This window comes from Dermacentor albipictus, chromosome 1, assembly GCF_038994185.2.
Source record: "Dermacentor albipictus isolate Rhodes 1998 colony chromosome 1, USDA_Dalb.pri_finalv2, whole genome shotgun sequence".
NCBI lineage: Eukaryota > Metazoa > Arthropoda > Arachnida > Ixodida > Ixodidae > Dermacentor > Dermacentor albipictus.
This window is the reverse complement of record NC_091821.1, coordinates 424,974,305-424,993,538: the sequence shown is the minus strand read 5'-3', so window position 1 is coordinate 424,993,538 and position 19,234 is coordinate 424,974,305. Positions and strand designations below refer to the sequence as shown.

At 42.0% G+C, this 19,234-nt stretch overlaps 1 protein-coding gene across 1 annotated transcript in view; it reads left to right on the top strand.

The window, feature by feature from the left end:
* The window catches only part of LOC135897277 (uncharacterized), a 119,135-nt gene extending 112,368 nt beyond the window's left edge, over positions 1-6,767 (top strand). Inside the window, exons 20-22 of the mRNA XM_065425878.2 lie at positions 548-848; positions 4,332-4,417; positions 6,545-6,767. Coding sequence (XP_065281950.1) covers positions 548-848; positions 4,332-4,417; positions 6,545-6,633 — 476 coding nt within the window. The 3' untranslated portion in view covers positions 6,634-6,767. The remainder of the gene's footprint in view (positions 1-547; positions 849-4,331; positions 4,418-6,544) is intronic.
* Positions 6,768-19,234: the final 12,467 nt, after the last annotated feature.

The window sequence follows — 19,234 nt, the reverse complement described above, 5'->3', positions numbered from 1 at the left end:
GCCGTGATGTAATAGACTTTCACATCGTCTGCTCAGGCCAAGTTAAATTTTGATCAGTAAAAGTGGACTACATTGTATTATAAAAGAGCCAAGGACAACTTCAAAAGTTTCGAGAACTTTTACCTACCCACAATGGCTGAAATGTGAAAAACGAAATGTGAAAATGTGTGACGTCAAACTAAAGTGCCAACTCTGGAGCATTGGCACAAAATTCGAAAACATAACTCTGGTTATAGTTTTCTTTTTTTAATTATCAACCTATTAATTCAGATCCCACAATAGTAGCGTTCTTTAAGAATACTTTATCAATCAAAGCTGATTCAATTTTTCTTTTTAGTGTCCCATTAAAGTGTGCCAAGGACTGTCAAGGGCCACGCCACCTGTACATAGCTCGCTGATCGATCAATCAACCAATCAATCACTTTGCTACAATGCTCTGTTTGTACACAGGTTGGTTAACCAGCAGCCACCTATATGCTCATCTGTTCTGTATTGGAAACCGCATATGTATTCTTTATTTTGTACCTGTCCTTGTTTTGATCTACAGTAGTGGCTGCCTGTGGAAGTCGGGTTGCAGCAGGAACTTCGGCAGGAGGCGAGGCCCTCCAGAAACCAGGGGCGCCAGCCAAGCCACTGGCCACCGAGTCATCCGCATCTCTGGCTCAGCAGCTCAAGGCCATGACTCCCCGTTCACGGGAGGGCGCACGACTCATCTACTTTGGTCGGAGTCTGAAGGAACAGGCCATTGCTGAGGAGGTGCAGGTTGCACAGCTTAGGGCCTCCGCTGCCTCCAAAACCCAACGGCTGGCATCTGCAGAGAGAAGGCATCGGGCCTGGGCCGAGCTAAGGTGGGCAGTTTAATTGCTCGTGAACACAGGATGCCAGAGGCACGACAAGAGCAGCATGGATTATAAAGTGAACATGGGTAGCTAGTATTATGGCCACGTATCCAATTGTGTGCGTGTCAAGGATTGGGCTTCATTTGGTGTTTTAGCATGCTTTTGTTTTTGTTTTTCTTTTCTTTTGCATTTATAAATGCATAGTAGAAAGCATTAAAAAAATTTTATGTATATGACCACGTAGATGTTGCCATTACATTTTCTCGCGTACATGTCAATATAATTTTCTTCTGCATTTCACATTTGTATTTGGTACATGTAACAGCATTGTTTACTGAATTTAATCTGCAAAGTATATTTCTGTCACTAAATTTCTATTTTCCCTCGTGGTGAAACCACGTCAGGCCAAATGGCCTTTAACTTCACTTTTATTTTCTGTATTTACTATATGCATAAATAATCGTTCATTTAAAAAATGGAGTTGGGCAGCCAATGTAATGCATAGAACAGATAATCGATGGTCTCTTAGTTACAAAGTTCCAAGGGAATGGGGAGACGCAGTCAAGGACTGCAAAGAACTCGGTGGTCCGATGAAATTGTGAAGCAGCTAAATGGAGACCCCTAAGAAAAGCCTTCGTCCTGCACTCAACTGGCTGGTTAGTATATAGTACTTTGTTTCAGTAGTTCTGTGCAACACTGTGGAAGCTATAGGCTTCTTCGACCAATCAGAGGATGAACACATCTTAAAGGTGCCCTTCCATACCCTGTTGTCTGCTAACGGTCAGCGTTGCACCGTAGACAGCGACAGCATCTACTACGACCAGCTGCCCAGTGGGATGAGCTGTCGTGATAACAGCGCTAGAAATTTCATTCCACATTCGCTCTGACATCAAAAAGGCGTGCGTCTTCAAGATAGTTCAAGATACAGAAGAGGAGGAGGTTTGCAGAGACAGCGGAAGCAGAGGGTTCACGAGGAGCACTCAGCCAGCATGTTGCATGGATCCTTGGCGCCATCTGTTGATCCCTCTTGTAACATCCATTTGTACATGGTGCTCTTGCTGACATTCGTAAGCGAAGCTGTTTTCCTAATTAGAATTTGCGCACATTAGCCTCACTCGTTCTGCACTGTTTCAAGCATGTTCAACACCAACTTACCTGTTCCTTTTGCGTAAAAGAGCAGCTTGGGATGATACCTTACAAGCAAGTCTGCAGATGCCATTTTAGTGAAGGATGAAGCAATCTTGTGGCTGTGCCGGCTACATGTATGAATTTAGCCACTGTTAAAAGAATTAATTGTTTGTATTTTTAAATGCAAATGTCTGTATGGCAACATTGCATGAATTTTTTTTTTTTGCACATTTTCACTCGAACAAGTGGAGGATTAACTGTAGTTTCAGTATTGTAGAACCTCAATAAATATTTTATTAAAGGATGAAGCAAAGTCACGCAACAAACTGTCCTGTGACCTGCAGAGGAGCTTCCAAATAAACATGTGCTGACAAGACAAGACCACTTGTCAAGGCCGTTTAATCATCCAACAGGTGCCAAACTGTAGCATTATATCTTGCTATGCAAGAATTTGCGCTTGTGGTTCGCCTAGCCTTGATTCTGCTGCACAGAACTTCTGAAACAGAGTATGGGATGTTGTATGCCACTCAAACTCTGTCTGCTTCTCAATGGATCCTAGTGAATAAGACATGAAATGAAATAGTCATTTAATAATGTACGTAATTGTGCTGTCTTGAAGTGAGCAAAAATTAAGATAAACAATGACAGCAGAAATCGGAGAAAGTATGATCATACGAAATACAGGTTCACTTAGTGGAACGAGGGTCATTTTTTTACAAAGGACAAATTGTTATTCTCCCTTTTAAAAAATATTTTGTGAGTGAACAGCCAAGCGCATTGCATTTTTACTACCTGGCTGTGAAGCGTGTGTTACCATCAATGAAATGTTACAGTTAAGTAAATATTTTCAACATGTCTAAAGAAACATTGCTTTTAGTGTTGGGATGAGATCTATGGGGGGCTGCTTGTGTTCTTTCACTCAATGTGTGCATCATCTCCAAATTTTGCTCTGTACATATACTTTAGGCCGTCTCAGTACTAATAGAGCAACAGAGGCACCTATGCAATTTACACATGCTGTACATAGTTGGGAGCAGAATGTTGAAATGCTAGTCTACTTTGATTTAGGTGCATGTTAACCACAGGTGGTCACAATTAATCTGAAGTCCCCCACTATGGCATGCCTCATAATCGTGATTTACAGGCTCCATTATACTTTACTAAGCATGCCTCGAGTGCACCTTTGGTTTCTCTTTCTTTTTTAATGCAAAGCATTCTTGTCAGTCAACCCAGCTCGCCTCTGGCCTCTGTCATGAAGCAGCTGGCAAAATGAAACTGCTATTTGGATAGTCATCGCGCGTGACTTTTGCCCAAATTAAATTAAAGCTTCGTGCCCCAAAAGAAAGTGTCTAGAACTGCATAATTAACCATGATATCAATAAGCCTCTTCAGAAGCTGTGTTGCGTGAAAGGCTCAGTACCCTTGCTCTAGATTTGCTGGCGCGCTTGGTGGTTGGCTGGGGCGCCAAATGCATTGTGTGGGCTCATCGTGCACGCACAAAGTATCTCCTCGTTGGACATGCCCTTCTGGCTGCCACCGTATTAGCAGGAGCAAGAGACGCAGGCAAGTGCCAGTGGTTTAGCTGGTTGTTTCCCCTTGGCGTCCTAAATGACTAGATAATGGGAAAGCTACAAAGCGTATCTGAAACCACTCAAACCCCGCTAGCTCAATGCACGTCTGCGTCTCGTGGTGCAATTCGGACAATGTTTCGCATTACACAGATGTCAACTACAGTAAAGTATGCTACAGATCTTATTGGGCGATTTGAATGTGACAGCATAAATAAACACCAACGGACATTATATGAAGTGAAACTGCTAAATTATTCTTCAAACTTTCTTGGAATTAATTTTGCGGTAAGAGGTTGGTAGTAGAAGAGAAAATGAAGCTCAGAGTTTAATTTCTTAAGTTTCTCATCGAAACACCAGAATTGCTATGTCAGTGTGACATAGCAATGATAATCAAGTCTATGTCCGGACCACTTCGGGACACTAAAAGCTCTCAAAACTTGTTGGGTTCTATCTTTGGTTCTATTAGACTACAATTAGGGCCATATTTAGTGATGAAAAAGTTAACCAAGCCCGTTAAAATCCATGTCCAATGAGATAGTGCATTTTTTTCTGGGTTTATCAAGTTTCTGCTCTCTATAAAAGGAACTGTTTTGGTATTCTAGGTCATTTACCATTGCAGCTCAACTTATCATTTTCTCTAGTGTCCCTTGAATGTGTCTACCTTTCAAAGCATTCAGACTTTGCTCCATCAGTTGGAATTTGTTCAAGTTAATCCTTTAGATATGTCTTTATTGTTCATGTTAGTTCTGACAGTGGCTGTACATTGGTATTGGACATTGTGTGCGCTTTTCAGTTCACGTACGGGAAATGCTGAGCCAAGAAGCCCGTTAAAGGAAGCCAACCAGAAGAGTCACAGTTCTGCAGAAAGTGCCAAAGAGGGTATGTATCCTGCGGCTTATGTGCAATAAGGAGGCCACTTGAAATCATTCTTGATCACTTTATCTCCAGTTATGACTTTCAGGCAGCTTGACGATCTGCAACGATGCAGCATAGTCGAATATATACTATATAACTGAAGAAGCAATATGAACATCTATGAGAAAATAAGCGGTCTTTTGTAGCCATAAAATTAATGTAGCACTGTACTTTAAGCAATTGAAGTAATAATGTATAAAACTGTTAAATTTTCATTTTAACCCTTGCTAAAAATAACCTTGAAAGAACAACTAAATTATAGTCAGTTATATAATGTAAAAAAGCCACTCTACAAATTGTCAATGTTCTGGCAGCATGGTGGCAGTGCTCCCCTGTTATTGTTTCTAGTTTCATGTTTATTGATAACAGCAAAGACAATTTTGTCAACCATATTGTGGCTATGCCTAGTTTCTATTTCAATAAGTAAATCATAATGCTCAGAGATTATCCGTCGGAAATGCAAGTACATAAAAATGTACCACAATAGTGTAAAGTCCAGAATGTGCATGTAGTACAACATATACTACTTGTAAGGCTCTTCATTTCCAGAGGAAAGACGTTACCTATTTAACATCATTAAAATGCTGACCACTGCAAAAGTAAAATGAAAAAGAGTGCAAAACTAATTTGTTTCATCGACATGAGTTTGAAACATTGTGCAATGACAAACTATGCATGTTAGTCACTGCTACCATTTTGTCTGCTACTGCTAATAGTGTTTCAGAATGAGTTACGAATTTTCAAAATTTCCTGTGGCAGACATCACAATTTTAAAGCTTGGGGTGGATTCTGCTCAAAAAGATGGACATTACACATGCGAGAAATCGAAATGCATAATTTACGTAATAATAAAGGTGGACAAATGTCAACTTTTTCAGATATGAAGTAGTAATTATTGAATAGTCAAGTGCAGACACTCATATTTACTGCAGGAGTATTTACTTCGGTGTAATTACGTGCCAAGCCATTACTGACTAGTGCAGAAAAGACAGTTCAGTTATAAGCACAAGATGACTTATTGTCATTAAAGAAGCAGCATGAATAGCCTTTCAACAACTTCAGAGGCTGGTTGCAAGCAATATTTCCCAGGAAAAATGGCTTCTGTATGACTAGCATTCGAAGTATGCTAAATAAATGGTTGCCAAAAGAAAAGAGCAAAAGTTGTGGAAAAAGTAAAGAAAAAAAAAAGCTGCTGAAGGACTTGTGTACCATAGACACATGAAAAAGGGCCTATGAAAGGAAAGCCTTGCAGGTTGCATAGTAGAAGATAAAACTGTTACATGGCTATAGACTGTCAAAAACACTACATGACAGACCACAAACAAATTCTGGGTTGTCATGTGGGCTTCCGCCGCAAAACCCAAAACGAAGCTTGCGTTGCCCATTTTGTTTCTGCATAGCTTCGAGAACTTTTATCATTGTAGCACTCATGAGATTTTACAATATACTTTGTTTAGCAGACAGGCAACTGTAACCAAACTTTAAGTCTGTTGCAAAATATTTGGTTAGTTAAAATACTATATATTTCATATTTGAATATGAACACGAATAATTGGTGTGTAATATTTGATTCGTATTCAAAACTTTGAATATATTTGTCCACCCCTAATAAATCAATAACAATTTTAGTTAACAACTTTATAACTAATTAATTTAAGGCCTTTATTGCAATTCACAAATTGTGGCTGGTAGATCAATCGAGTTATCAAAAATGACGGCTGGAACAAAACTGTTCATAAATGAAAGTTAATCTCTCTCTCTTTGAGCAATGAAGCCCAAGGATTAGAATTGTGCTATTTGCCAGTTCATTTGGAATGTGGTATGATGAAAGAACTACTCTATGTAAGTATGTGCTTTCTCACAGGCTAGTAGTTGATTGATTTTTGGTAGTAGTACCTTGACATGTTGCATGGAATCAATGAGCAAAAGAGAATAGACAGGTTGGAGTTCAGGTTGCCAACTTCATTGCATGCAGGGTGAGAAACGAAATATATGCACAGGTGGGGCTGCAGGTGGGGCTGGCCCACCTGCTGCACCTAGATGCTTCTGGTTCTTATAAGATGCTATTTTTCTTTTCCCACCTACTTGCAGAAATACTGGACGAGATGGCGTATTGGCCACCAATGAAATTTTTAATGGCCGACAAAGAGAATGAAGACTCAGATGAAGACTCACCATAGTGATTGTAGTTGCCCTGTACAAAGGGTGTACTTACCCTGCTGGTACCTGCGTGATTTTAATTAGTTTTGGCTTTTCACTTCTGGATTCAGATGACATTTATTCCTGCGTGATTTTAATTAGTTTTAGCTTTTGACTTCTGAATTCAGATGACATTTATTAAATGTGACTTGTATCAAAAGTTTTTCGACTACTGTTCATGACAAGAACTTCTGCTAGGCTGTATGGCAAGGTATTCCTGGTGCACCAAGCCCTGCAAAATGGGCAAAAGACTCCTTTCTGTCAAGAATTCATTGACATAAGCGTTGAGGTACACTGTAGTACTTCAAAAGCACAGAGCAAGAATTATTCAAGAGGTAAAACGGTCCTTCTCCTTGCAACTCAATACGGTCACTGTGCAGGGCATGGCGCAATGGTTCCCTCTCTTGTACGCCTTTCACAGTAAAAAGGATAAGGTGCGGAGAGCATGCGCTGATTAAAGGTCATTCTGGCGCTCGCCACTTTTGAGACAAAAGAGGTGCTTTCTTAATACGAGTTGTAAAGCAACAGAAGGCACGATTTCTTTTTTTTATTTCGAAAGCCAGTATTGGTCGGAGCACCTTCACTTGTTATTTTTGCAAGAATACATATATTTTACAGTGGCACGTTAGCTGGAAAACGCAGTACATCTGGCATCTTCCACGACTTTTTGCAGATCAGTGCATTAAGAACTATGTATTTTTGGTCAAGACAATGTCTTGTTCTCTTGCAAACTTATCTAACAAGCCTATGTGAGATGATGAATCAAATGTCTGTGGTCCAATTTGTGCATGTACATTTGCGATAGCAGAGTTACAGGTGCTGCGCCATCTGGTGTCATGGTTGGCTACTTCACTGCTACTGGTGCTTGCACTCAAAGGGTTCCAACCAAGAATAAAACTGCTGTCCACGAACTCTAGAAAACATAGGAGGTGACAGGATGCACCATCGATTTTCTACAGGTCTCCACCTTACCGCTCGCCATAGTACTGCTTTCTCTGTATATATAAATTTATTGTTGCGACCATAGTCCTAATGTGAGCTCTCAATCTTTCCTTGGAATGGTACGAGCACACGCTTGCAATCGTGCTGGTTCACTGGGAACTTTAAGGCTAATTTTCTTTTCCCTGCATGACGCGTAACCATTGCTGTAGTTCAGTGCAATGTATTTGCACCCCATACTCAAATCGTACAGATGGAAGGTGCTTGCCTTTGCTGTCATGAAGATCCTGATCTCTTGGTCACATGGGCATGGGAAGCCTGCTGAAAGCCAGTGCAATGTAATACAAGAGCAACTGCTAAAGCACATGGCTACAAAGAAAAGCAGCAGTCAGTGCTAGCCGCGAAAACTTGCACAGCTCATCACACCCTGCCCAGATCAGAGCAATCACAGCATTGTTTCACGAGGACATCTGCCCACATAATCAAAAAGCATGCAGGTTAGTAACTTTGTGGCATCGGCAGTCACTCTCTGCTGACGAGTTGCTGCTAACATTTCTTTTGAAATGCTTTGTGGCACGTATTTGGAGCAGTATCTAGGAATAACTATGCATGAAATTAAGCACAGTTTGCTAAGTATGGAGCATTAGCATAGTTTTTTCCATGAGCCACTTCCATCAAAGCGCATGTAAACAACGGAAATGTTATGATGCACCGGAAACATTTGGTTTCGTCCTCGCATGGTGTGACGCTACCGTTCCACCTGAGTGCATTGGCATTGTTGGTTGGCACAAGTAAAAGGATTCTCCTTCTGAATAATTCTTGCACTGTGGCCGAAGGTTCAAGGTGCTGGCTAGGCCCCTAAAATGTTTCCACATTTTCCAAAAAACAAGTGTGAGAGAGCCCGCCCACCTTCGTATTTTTTTGCTGCAAGGCATACTGTGGTAGCCCCACAGGAGGAGGAGGAGGAACTTTATTATTGCAGGAACCATTGCGCGGTTTATTCCTGGGTGCTTCCCTCTGACACCTTACCGCCCCACAGGAAAGTCCATCGAGAGATCTTTCCACTCACGGAGCAGCTTCAGAACTTTTGACATAACCAGTAGACAACGAGAGAGAGAGAGAGAAAGAAGTTTAATGACACGAAATGCCGAGAGGTCGGCCTGAGGTATATTCCTCTAGCCAGCTACTCAGCATTGGGGGAAGGGGAAGAGGGGAAGAAAGAGGTGCATGATGGGTGACGATGACGATAGAAGGAAGATGTAGAACATATGGCAAGCAGTTTGGCATGCTCAAAGTCTGCAGTCCAACGAGCTTCATGAAAATCCAAGCTGGCTCAGGCCGGACTTGCTGTGAACTTTCCAAAAGCTGGTACCTGCCACGATTAGTAAGTTGACTGTAAATTGACTAGACTGGTTGGTGCAGGCTGTGATTAGTAGTATACGCAAGTACAGATGCGATGTGGTGATTTAGATGGAAAGTCCTCGGAACTGGCAATTTTTGTTTCTACAGCTGCAAGTTGTTTCTTGTTCATAAAATGCAAATATAAGCCATTACTGCTCTTTTTTGTCTTGCTGTTGAATTTCTTTTCTACCAGTGCAACCATGTAGTCATTCATAAATTTACATTATAAGAAAGACCAAGTCAAGCTAGTTCATTTGAAACTGTTATCATAATAATATCATGATAATGATATGTTATTATTATGAAATTTATGATATCACAATAAATTTGGGTTTGAAAAAAAAACATTTGAAGTCCTTTGCCCATAACTTGAGGGTGACTAAAAATGTGGCATCATCTTCATTATACATTGTACCGTGCATGCAAATAATTACACTTGCCACCTCTTACCAGGTCCCACAAGGTCACATTTCTCTCCAGGGTCCATCTTGTCATTGCACACTTCACACATTTGCAAAGACTAATGAACAGGAACAATGTCCACAGGTGCATTTCCCATGCAAAGAAGTTTCTTTTGGGTGGTAACCTATCGATGCTACTCTTGTGCAGATGGACTTCCGCAGTGCATTCCAGATCAAGTACTGCAATGTTGCCTTGTCAACCTTGCTACTCAATATATTTGATAATGGTAAATCTTTCATGCGAAGCATACTAGCCGCACAACCACGCTCTTCCTTGCTGCGCCGCGCGTGGCCGCGTAGCTATCATATGACGTCATAGCTGCAAAGCGGACGCTTAAGCTTCGCCTTCAAGAGTGGAACGCGACAGCGTTCCCGTCGACCCGCCAAGGGGTGTAAGACAATGGGCTACGGCGCACCGACTACGCGCTCCGCATCGGACGCGGTGAGCGTCGAGCAACGCAGCGTTCGGCGCGAAAAGGAAATGTGCGCCTGAGCAAGCGACGCACGCCTGAGCCTTAGAAACAGCTCGTTTCTAAGGCAACACCGCGTTCACTAGAGGCGCTTTTGTACCGCTTTGAAGCATCGAACTCGTGGCTCAAATAAAGAAAAAAAAACTCATGGCTCAGTGGTAACGTCTCCGTCTCACACTCCGGAGACCCTGGTTCGATTCCCACCCAGCCCATCTTGCAAGTTGTTTTTTATTCATGAAGTGCCTGCTATGATTTGTCGCTCACGGCCAACGCCGTAGACGCCGACGACACCGGATTTTCTGCGACACGAGCTCCTTAACGCTGTCGCGTTAAAATAAAGGCTAGTATGCTTCGCATCCTGGGCTTAACCTTAGCTAAGCCACAGCCATGTTTTTTTTGATAGCAGGAATGCACCGTTTTCGCAATCTAGTAGACTATAGTAGGGTAAAACTTTAGGAGGTAGTGGCATTTGCCCCTCAAAGGTGGATGCATATTAGCCTCCACCAATGGGTGTGCACTCTAGACTGCGAAGGTATTTTTTCATGCATTGTTACATGTTTGCATAGAAGCTGTGCTGATATCCAGCTACAACACTGTACAAACAACTCTTACTGAAAGTTGTAGTGTTGTCTTGTTTCCTATTCGAGTTTTCCTCTGGTTTACTACTGATGAAATGTCTGTGGCAAAAGCCATATTGTGTGGTTTGTGTGGGAAAAGAAAAGTGTAGACTAAAGAGTGTTGGCAAGCTAGTTGGTTCGGATTCACGATTAAAATGTCCAGCACAACTGAATGAAGACAAAAAATGACACACACAGCACATTTCTTAAGTTGAGACTATTTTCAAAATTAAGCAAAAGAGTAATAATTGCTGCATTCCAAAAGAGATTCCAGTAAAGCAAGTCCCCCTGCCCAAGGAACTGGTAGAGAGGTAGCAACTTCCATTGTGAGCGATTGCTTTATGCGTGATTTGTTTAGACAAAACTGTAACATGGAACATTCTTTGCTTCATACCAGGCACTTTGCAGCCTCGCCTAGTTCTGGCCTCTTTAATAAAAAAATTGTGTAGAATGGACATATTGAACAAAAGTCTACTCTGATGCTTCATTATAATCTACTTCTCCACCTGATGCTCTGCCCATTAGGCTGTCAGACGTATGCGTACTCTGAACAACTTGCTTAAAACTGCGAGAGCATGTGCACATGTGGGAGTTTTCATTAAGCGACAGTCTTGGAAATTGAATGCGTGAATAATCGTGAACCATTGTTCTTTGTGTGCATTGTTTCACATAGAAAAAAAAGTTCACAACACCGACAGCGCATCAGGATTTGCCCCTTATGGCAGGTAATGCTCCAAGAAGCTATGCTACATTCATCATCGGCCTATTTTTATGTCCACTGCAGGGCGAAGGCCTCTCCCTGCGATCTCCAATTACCCCTGTCTTGTGCTAGCTGATTTCAACTTGCGCCTAGAAATGTCCCAATTTCATCAACCCACATAGTTTTCTGCCCTTCTCTACTGCACTCCCCTTCCTTTGACACCAATTCTGTAACTCGTGTAGTCCACTGGTTACCTACCCTACGCATAACATGACCTGCTGAGCTCCATTTTTAAAATGAAGCTTTTCTTTATGAATATCGCCAGGTTTTCGTGATGTGGGAGCTGTGTGGCTGTTCTGTCGCCGAATAGGCCAACTCATTTTTGCAGAGGAGGCACGCACGCACCCACCACCTCTGTTGGGTTCCTTTCATCACCACCAGGTGGCTCTGGTCTCAGCGGTGGTGCCAGCTGTGCAGAAAGCTCACCCAGGGTGTCTACCAACCGGGAAAACCGGGAATTCTCAGGGATTTTGAGTAGTCTGGAAAAACTCAGGGAAAACTCAGGGAATTTGTGCTTCTGTCAGGGAAAATTAGCTGTAATTTTTTTAGAGGGTCGAAAGTCGCGGTAATGCTGGCTCGAGAAACAGACAGGACTCGTAATGAATCGTCGTCGGCTGGAGGAGTTGCCAGTGTACAGTCAACGACCGACTTTCCGGATTCCCGATAACTGGGACGCCTTCGCGGCACCACCACGTACCGCAAAGAGTCAATGTATCATAACGTCTGAAAATTCAGACGCAAGAACTCTTTGCCGTCCGATTTTCTAAACGTTTTGCGTGATCGCAGCTCCGAGACGGCATTAATGAAAACCACCACCGCTGCTATTTTGATTACCTCGCCGCCTTGAACCGGTGCTCTCGCACGCAGATGCGCTGGCAGCCGTGGCCACCACTGCGGCAACGGTAGGCCTAGCTGCTTCGACGTTCGCTGTTAAGCTTCTTGTCGTTCGGTGCCGTGTTTCTTCATTTCTCCGCTGACAGCAATAATTTTGTCTTCGAAGCTCGGAAATACTGGAAAGATTTTGCGCCAAAAAACACAACACACACAAGAAAGACGACAACACCACGGGCGCCCGTGGTGTTGTCGTCTTTATTGTGTGTGTTGTGTTTTTTGGCGCAAAATCTTTCAAGTATGCAAGAACACCAACTAGCCCAGCAGTTAACTCTTCTGAAGCTCGGAAAGCACGGCGCATTGCATAATGCTCTTTCCCGAAAGTCTGCTTCGCCTCATTACAGGCGTGTCACGCGGTGAAGCGTACAAGCGTAGGAAGGGGCAATTGTCGGGGGACACTGTATGTATTTCTTAATTTTACACGTGTGCACTCGCCCTCACCTGTCACAGTAGGAGCACCGATATACCTAATAAGTGCACTGACAGGCATTCAGAGCTTTTTCGCACGTGCCTGTGTCGATTTTAGCCCTTAAGGGCAGTAAAAGACATGAATTTATTTTTTCGGACTGCCTGATTTTTCGGAAGTTTTCGCTGCCCCTAGGGGGTCTGAAAAATTGGGCGTTGACTGTAAATTGACCAAGAGTATTCTTCAAATGGTCCGTGGGGCGAACGCGCGGCGAAAGGAGGACGAGAACAGAAAGGATCGACGCACTGAGGAATGAACGACCACTTCTTTGAAGGAGCCTGCGCTCAAAAAAATTGTTGGCTGATGCTGAGATGCAGGTGTCCCTCATACAAACCAATATAAACTCTTTAAAGCAGTGAAACACAACACTGAGGCGTCTTGTGCGAGCTGAGAGTATGTCAGGACAGTTGCATGACACTGAGCATGCTATCAGTTCATAGAAATAGCTCATATTCGAGAATGTTTGCTTCTGTATGCATCTCCTTTTTATTTGTGCTAGAGGATGTCCAACTCGATTTGAAAATTTTTTCGAAGACATTTTATTTGCTGTGCATTTTAATAACCCCTCCCTTATATTTTTTGAATAACATAAACACTACTCCTTAGTATTCAAATTGGATTAAGTCGTTTTTTTTTTTTTCAAAATTTTTTCATATGCTTAATAGAGAGTGACAGCATAGGGCGATATGGTTTCAGCGCGTCTTGACATAAAACATAGTTCTGCATCACTCAGGGAATTTTGCAAAAGCACTCGGGGAAAACCTGGAAAACTCGGGGAATTTGGAAATGTCAACTTGGTAGACACCCTGCTCACCTTTGAGCATCTGTGGCTGCACGGTAATGAAGAAGTAAACGCTTTGCGGGCAGAATGGATTCAAATTGCACTACGTATGTATGCGCATGCTGCCTTTGGAACCATGATGAGTTCAAGGTGTCTTTCGTACTCGCTAGTAGCCATCAACTCCGCTTAAGGCTCGGTATAATTTGTGTGCACCCACACTTGTGCACATGTACGTACATGTGTGTACTAGCATTTCGGCTCTTTATGCACTCACACAAAGCTTCACTTTGTATAGATTCTAGCTTGTTGGATATGCTGCATTTCTTTATCTTAATGTCAACTTGAATATTGGCTATCCCCGTTGGCTCTCTGATCCACACCACTCTCTTGCTGTCTTTTAACGTAATAGTTCTGCGGAAACCAGCAAGGTTTTAATTGCTGTCTTTTGATGTTACGCCCAACATTTCTCATTCCATCACTCTTAGCCCTTTCCTTAACCTGTTCCTGCACTTCTTTGTCAACATCCAAGTTTGTGCCCCGTATATTAGCCCCGGTATAATTCACTGATTGTACAGTTTTCAACGAAAGGGGGTACAGTCTAAGTCGGGATTTGGTAATGCCTGCTGTATGTACTCCATCATTTTATTATATGATTTTCCTTCTCATGATCAGGGTCTCCTGTGAGTAAGTGATCTAGATAAGCATCTTCCTGCACATACTCTAGAGGCTGACTGGCAATCCTGAATTCTTGTTCCCTTGCCAAGCTATTGAATGTTACCTTTGTCTTCTGCATATTCATTTTCAACCCCACTCTTACACTTGCTTGGGTAAGTTCCTCAATCACTTGTTGCAATTCGTCTCCACTGTTGCTGAATAGGACAGTCTTCCGCAAACCGAAGGTTACCGAGATATTCGCTGTTTATTCTCACTCCTAAGCCATCCCATCCTAATAGCTTGAATACCTCTAAGCATGCAGTGAATAGGATTGGAGAGATTCATTAAATACCTGGGAGTAGTAATAACATCAGATCTTAGGTGGAATGAACATCAGATCTTAGGTGGAATGAACATGTAACATACATTTATAATAAAGCAATGAAGAAACTAGACTTTTTAAGGCAATCAGTAGGAAATGCTTCACCTGAAATAAAGCTTTTAGCATATAAAACATTCATCCGACCCATTCTAGAATACGCTGCGATTGTTTGGGATCTGCACACATAAACCAACATCACTAAAATTGAGAAAGTACAAAGAAAATCAGCCAGGTTTATTTTCAATTCGTACAGCTGGCACACATCCCCATCATCTCTTCTAGAAGCTGCAGAGCTGGAAAACCTTGCAATAAGGCGTTACCGGGACAGAATGAAATTTGTATTCTTACTCCATAAGAATCAATTAGGAATAGATATAACATCATATATTCTACCAGCTAGCCACCGCTGCACGCGCTCTTTTCACCACAAGAAGGTTAGAGATTTTTCCTGCAGGACCAACGCATTTAAAAATTTTTTCTTGTGCACAATTTCCGAATGCAACACATTACTTGCCACAACTGTCGACTGTCCTACGGTTTCATCCTTTCTTTCTGCACTTTGTGAATAAACCATAGCGTTCATTCCTCATTTATACCAGTCAAATCATAATTGTGAAAAGGTTTCTCTCATGTTTGTTATGCAGATTCTTGTTCAATGTCTGTTATCTTGTTTAATCTTATCTCATACTTTTTTTTTTGTTCCAAATGCCTGCTTCTGCCTAAGACTGCCCCATTTTTTGGACGTTTTCGCAGCCCCCTAGGGAGTCCAGAAAATCGGACGTTGACTGTACGCAACTATAACAAATCGCATTGTAAACATTCAAATAATTCAGTTCGCGATTCGATTATCTGCTACTCTACTTTCGTACATTTGGTGAAATTGCTTGGCTGAGGTCGATGCATTGCACGCTCAGTGTGACTTCGGGACAAAAGAAAATTTAATCCTGGGGTTTTTGCATGGCGGAACCACAATCTGATTATGAGACACCTGTCTTGTACAAGGATCATCCAAGTCATCAACTCCTATACCAAACGCCGACAAACGGAAGGGCGATAAAAGCTGTACCTATGTGCTACTGGAAGGCACACAAATCGTATCGCATTAAGCGTGTTCATGCACGCAGATGCATGCAGATTCACGCATTTGCACATGCAGTTCAGAACTTTGTCAATCTGCGAACTTCTATGCACAATTGCAGTAGTTGCAAGCTTTGACGGTTGTCAAAAACACGAATGCATGATCTCGGAACCGATTGCCGGTTAGCCACTTATACGAATATATCAGCAATAAGCTTTTCGCGATGGCTTGTGGAAAGCTTGCCAGCCGCATTGGCCGCCTTGGCCGTTAATCGTTAGTGCTTCAAAAGGTTGGTTGAGTATCGGCGACAGAAGTTAGGTTTTTGTGCCGAATTGACTCGTATCTATTCGCAGAGACCACACGAAACACAGGAAGCGGACAAACTGCCTCACAACAAAAGCAAATCTACGGGATGGTACGAATGTTGTTCTCGAATGTCATCGATCTTTGCACACCGTATGGAGGCATCTCATCTTGGCGCCATTCATAGATGCATAGTCTCTTGTTGAGCTTCTAGCATTGTTATTGGGCGTAATATACATTTTGTCTAGTGCAGTAAAGCCTATCAAAGCACATCTGTGATTTGGAAGGCACATCAGACATTTGCTATCGCTTTTTGTCTGTGCCTGACAGCTGTATATGCAATTTTATGCCTGTCTTGCGCCCAAGTGCATATCATTGTTCTCGTTAGCCTACAAAGTTCAATTGAATTGTTTACAAAATTCCGTTCCTAGCCTACCGAAATAAAAATGCTTGCAACATGGCGTGCATGGTATACCGTCCGTGGGAAGGCATGCTTAATTGGTTTCTGCTGGCTTTGTTTCTTGCTTCACTGTTCGGCAGCACTTTCTGATTGCACAGTAATAACAAGCTTCGCCAAATGGCTACACAATACTGCTCCAAGTGTTCCAAAAATACCAATTCTTCAGCTCCGAAACTATTCCAAAATGCTGGTGTGGCTGCACCTATACTGCTCCAGGACGACATTTTTCCAGCTCCAAAAATGGCTTCAGATTCTAAACTGGCTGGACGATCACTCTGTTTGCATTCTTCGAGCTCTCCGGTTCACTTGAAGTCGTGAGGCATTGTGTATGAAGGGATGCAAGCTTTTCAAGCAAGATGGCTCCTCTATCTTTGATTAAATAAACTGTTATTCCATCTTCTACCACTTTATCCTGGGCCATGGCCTGCAATGCCCTTATCTAACTTCACCACTAGTTATATATATCTGTATCCTGTTCATCACTACTTCGAATGAAGGTAGCACGACTGCTCTGGGTACAGTACAGGTCAGTATAGAATTCTTCTGCTGCATTTACTATAACATTGAAATTGCTGATGACATTACCGTGCTTATCTTTAAGTGCATGCGTCTTGCCTTGCCCTATGCCAAGTTTTCTTCTCGCTGATTTTTTGATGCTACATTATTATATAAACCAACTTCGTTAACAAAATAATGGATGTAACAAAGTAAACGAAATTCCTCTTGAAGTTCTCCGAGATTCATAGTGCAGTACATGAAACAGAGATAGAACGAAGCAATGCAAACCAATTTTGGCTCCCCCTTCAACTTCCCCTAGGGAAAATTCCAAGAAGTATCTATTGGTAATATATAAGAATTGTACATCCCATAGAGATTTCTGCCAGTCCTGCAGCTGCTTTCACTGGGCAATACAATGTTCCACAAGACAAATAAAATGCTTTATGGGTCCAAACGGAAGCAACAGGACTATAGTGATCATAACAAACTTGTACCGGCAGTATTGCTCAGCAAGAAGCCAACTGTGCAGATGTTCCAAACATAGGGAATGAAGGCACAGAAGACTTCGCTTTAATAATAGGTATGACTTCCAAGCTGTACATTTGTTGCAATGACTATATTTAGGTACTGTTGTTTCATTGCGTAATTTTGTAGAGAACAAAGCTGGCTGCCAACACATCTGTAGGGATAGTACAGATCGAGCTCTATACAAGCCACTATTTGTTACATCAGTGCTGTCCTATGAATAAGCTATTTCACAATATAGCCATCAAGGTCTGCAAAGTCCAGGAGGCTTCACCTAGAAAGCTTCGCTTTAAAGTGAGGAATTAATGTACCTTTGTAGAACAAACCGCTTTGCTACACCGTGCTCATACCTACACCAATTCGCCTAGGCTATCAGTGTATGAAGCCCCTTGTTTTATAGACTAGTATTGGCTATCTGTTTTATCAGTGTAGGTCCGTTTCATAATCGAATAGACTAATACAGGCTATCAGTTATCAGTTTTACCAATGTGTCAGGTCTATTGTTTCATAATCCAATAAGATTAAACCAACAATCTTTCTCTATTAGAATTTTTTCTAGTGTCGTTAAACGAGGTTTTATTTTGTGGCCAAACCACTTCCTTTGTTTCATTCTGCTCATTTCTAAGTTGGTCAAGAGAGGCATTGCTAACATTTGCCCAAAATAATGCTTTGCAAAAATCGTGCCATCATACTGTTTTGTCTAGCTTTGCTTCTCAGTGCGTACGGCTTTTGCAGGCTGGTTTTCCCATGTCCTTACAAAGTAGCTGAACGGATTCTAAGAGAGTTTAGAAAAGACAACCGGCACGAAGATAATCCTACAACTACTCGGGGTAGGACAAGCATTATCCCGTATATTCACACCGTCTCAATCTGAAGAAAATCGCCAAGCGAGTGAATATCCGTGTGGTGTTTTCTGCCCTTGACAAGCTTATGAGCACTTGCAAGCTCACTAATATGAAAAAGGAGGCTATTCCTAGCTGTGATAAGAATCATAAAAAAGTTTAATTGCACACATTGTGTTGTTTAATGTTTTCCACTCAAGTGCGGGAAAACATTACGTCGGTCAGACTGGCCGATGTCAGGATGATAGGCTGTGCAAACATTGTTACAATGCTAAGAATTGTATTACAGCTGGGAGGTTTCTTGGGCAGCATGCAAAACATGTAGTTGCGTGCCTGTTTTAGAAGAATGCGTCATTCTAGTTCCTAGTCGTAATCAGCTCACAAGAGAAATCATTGAAGCAAAAGCTATCATAGGTCTTGGTTATGCATGTGTAAGCTCCCCTTCATTATCAAACAATGAATTGGCATATCTCGGACCGCCACAGGCTGTCTGTTTTTTCACATGGTTACTTTTGCTTTTGTTGCTTGGTTTTGTGTTCTCTCTTCATGTTACATGGTTCGCTAAGTGTATAAGTAAGCCTTCCGAGTCATGAAATAAACCATCAGTTGGAAGTTAGCGCTCACCCTGTTCTCTGTTCCTAATGATTACCCTTTCCACCTTCCTTTTGTGCTCGTTCTGAGCTGCATTACGAGCCTAAAAAAAAGTCATGACATATCCACTCGTCCAAACTGCCATGCTTTTGACCAGAAGGCCAAATTCTGATAAGTATGGGATAATGCAGTGGTTAAAACATACAGTTCCCAATTAAATGTTGCCACAGGAACAATAGTTTGAATCCTAGTGGCAGTAGCAATTGCTTCCTCCCCCAACTTTATGACAAGGGCATTTCAAGCTGTCAAGTACTCTTGCAGTAAAATGCAAGATCTGACACAGCATTCAATATCACAGAGCAAAATATTCATGAACATAATGAAATTGAGTTTCCATATTTAAAATGCGCTTGCCCTGGTATGCAGTATTGCCTACGGGCAAAAACAAATACTGGCCATGGTC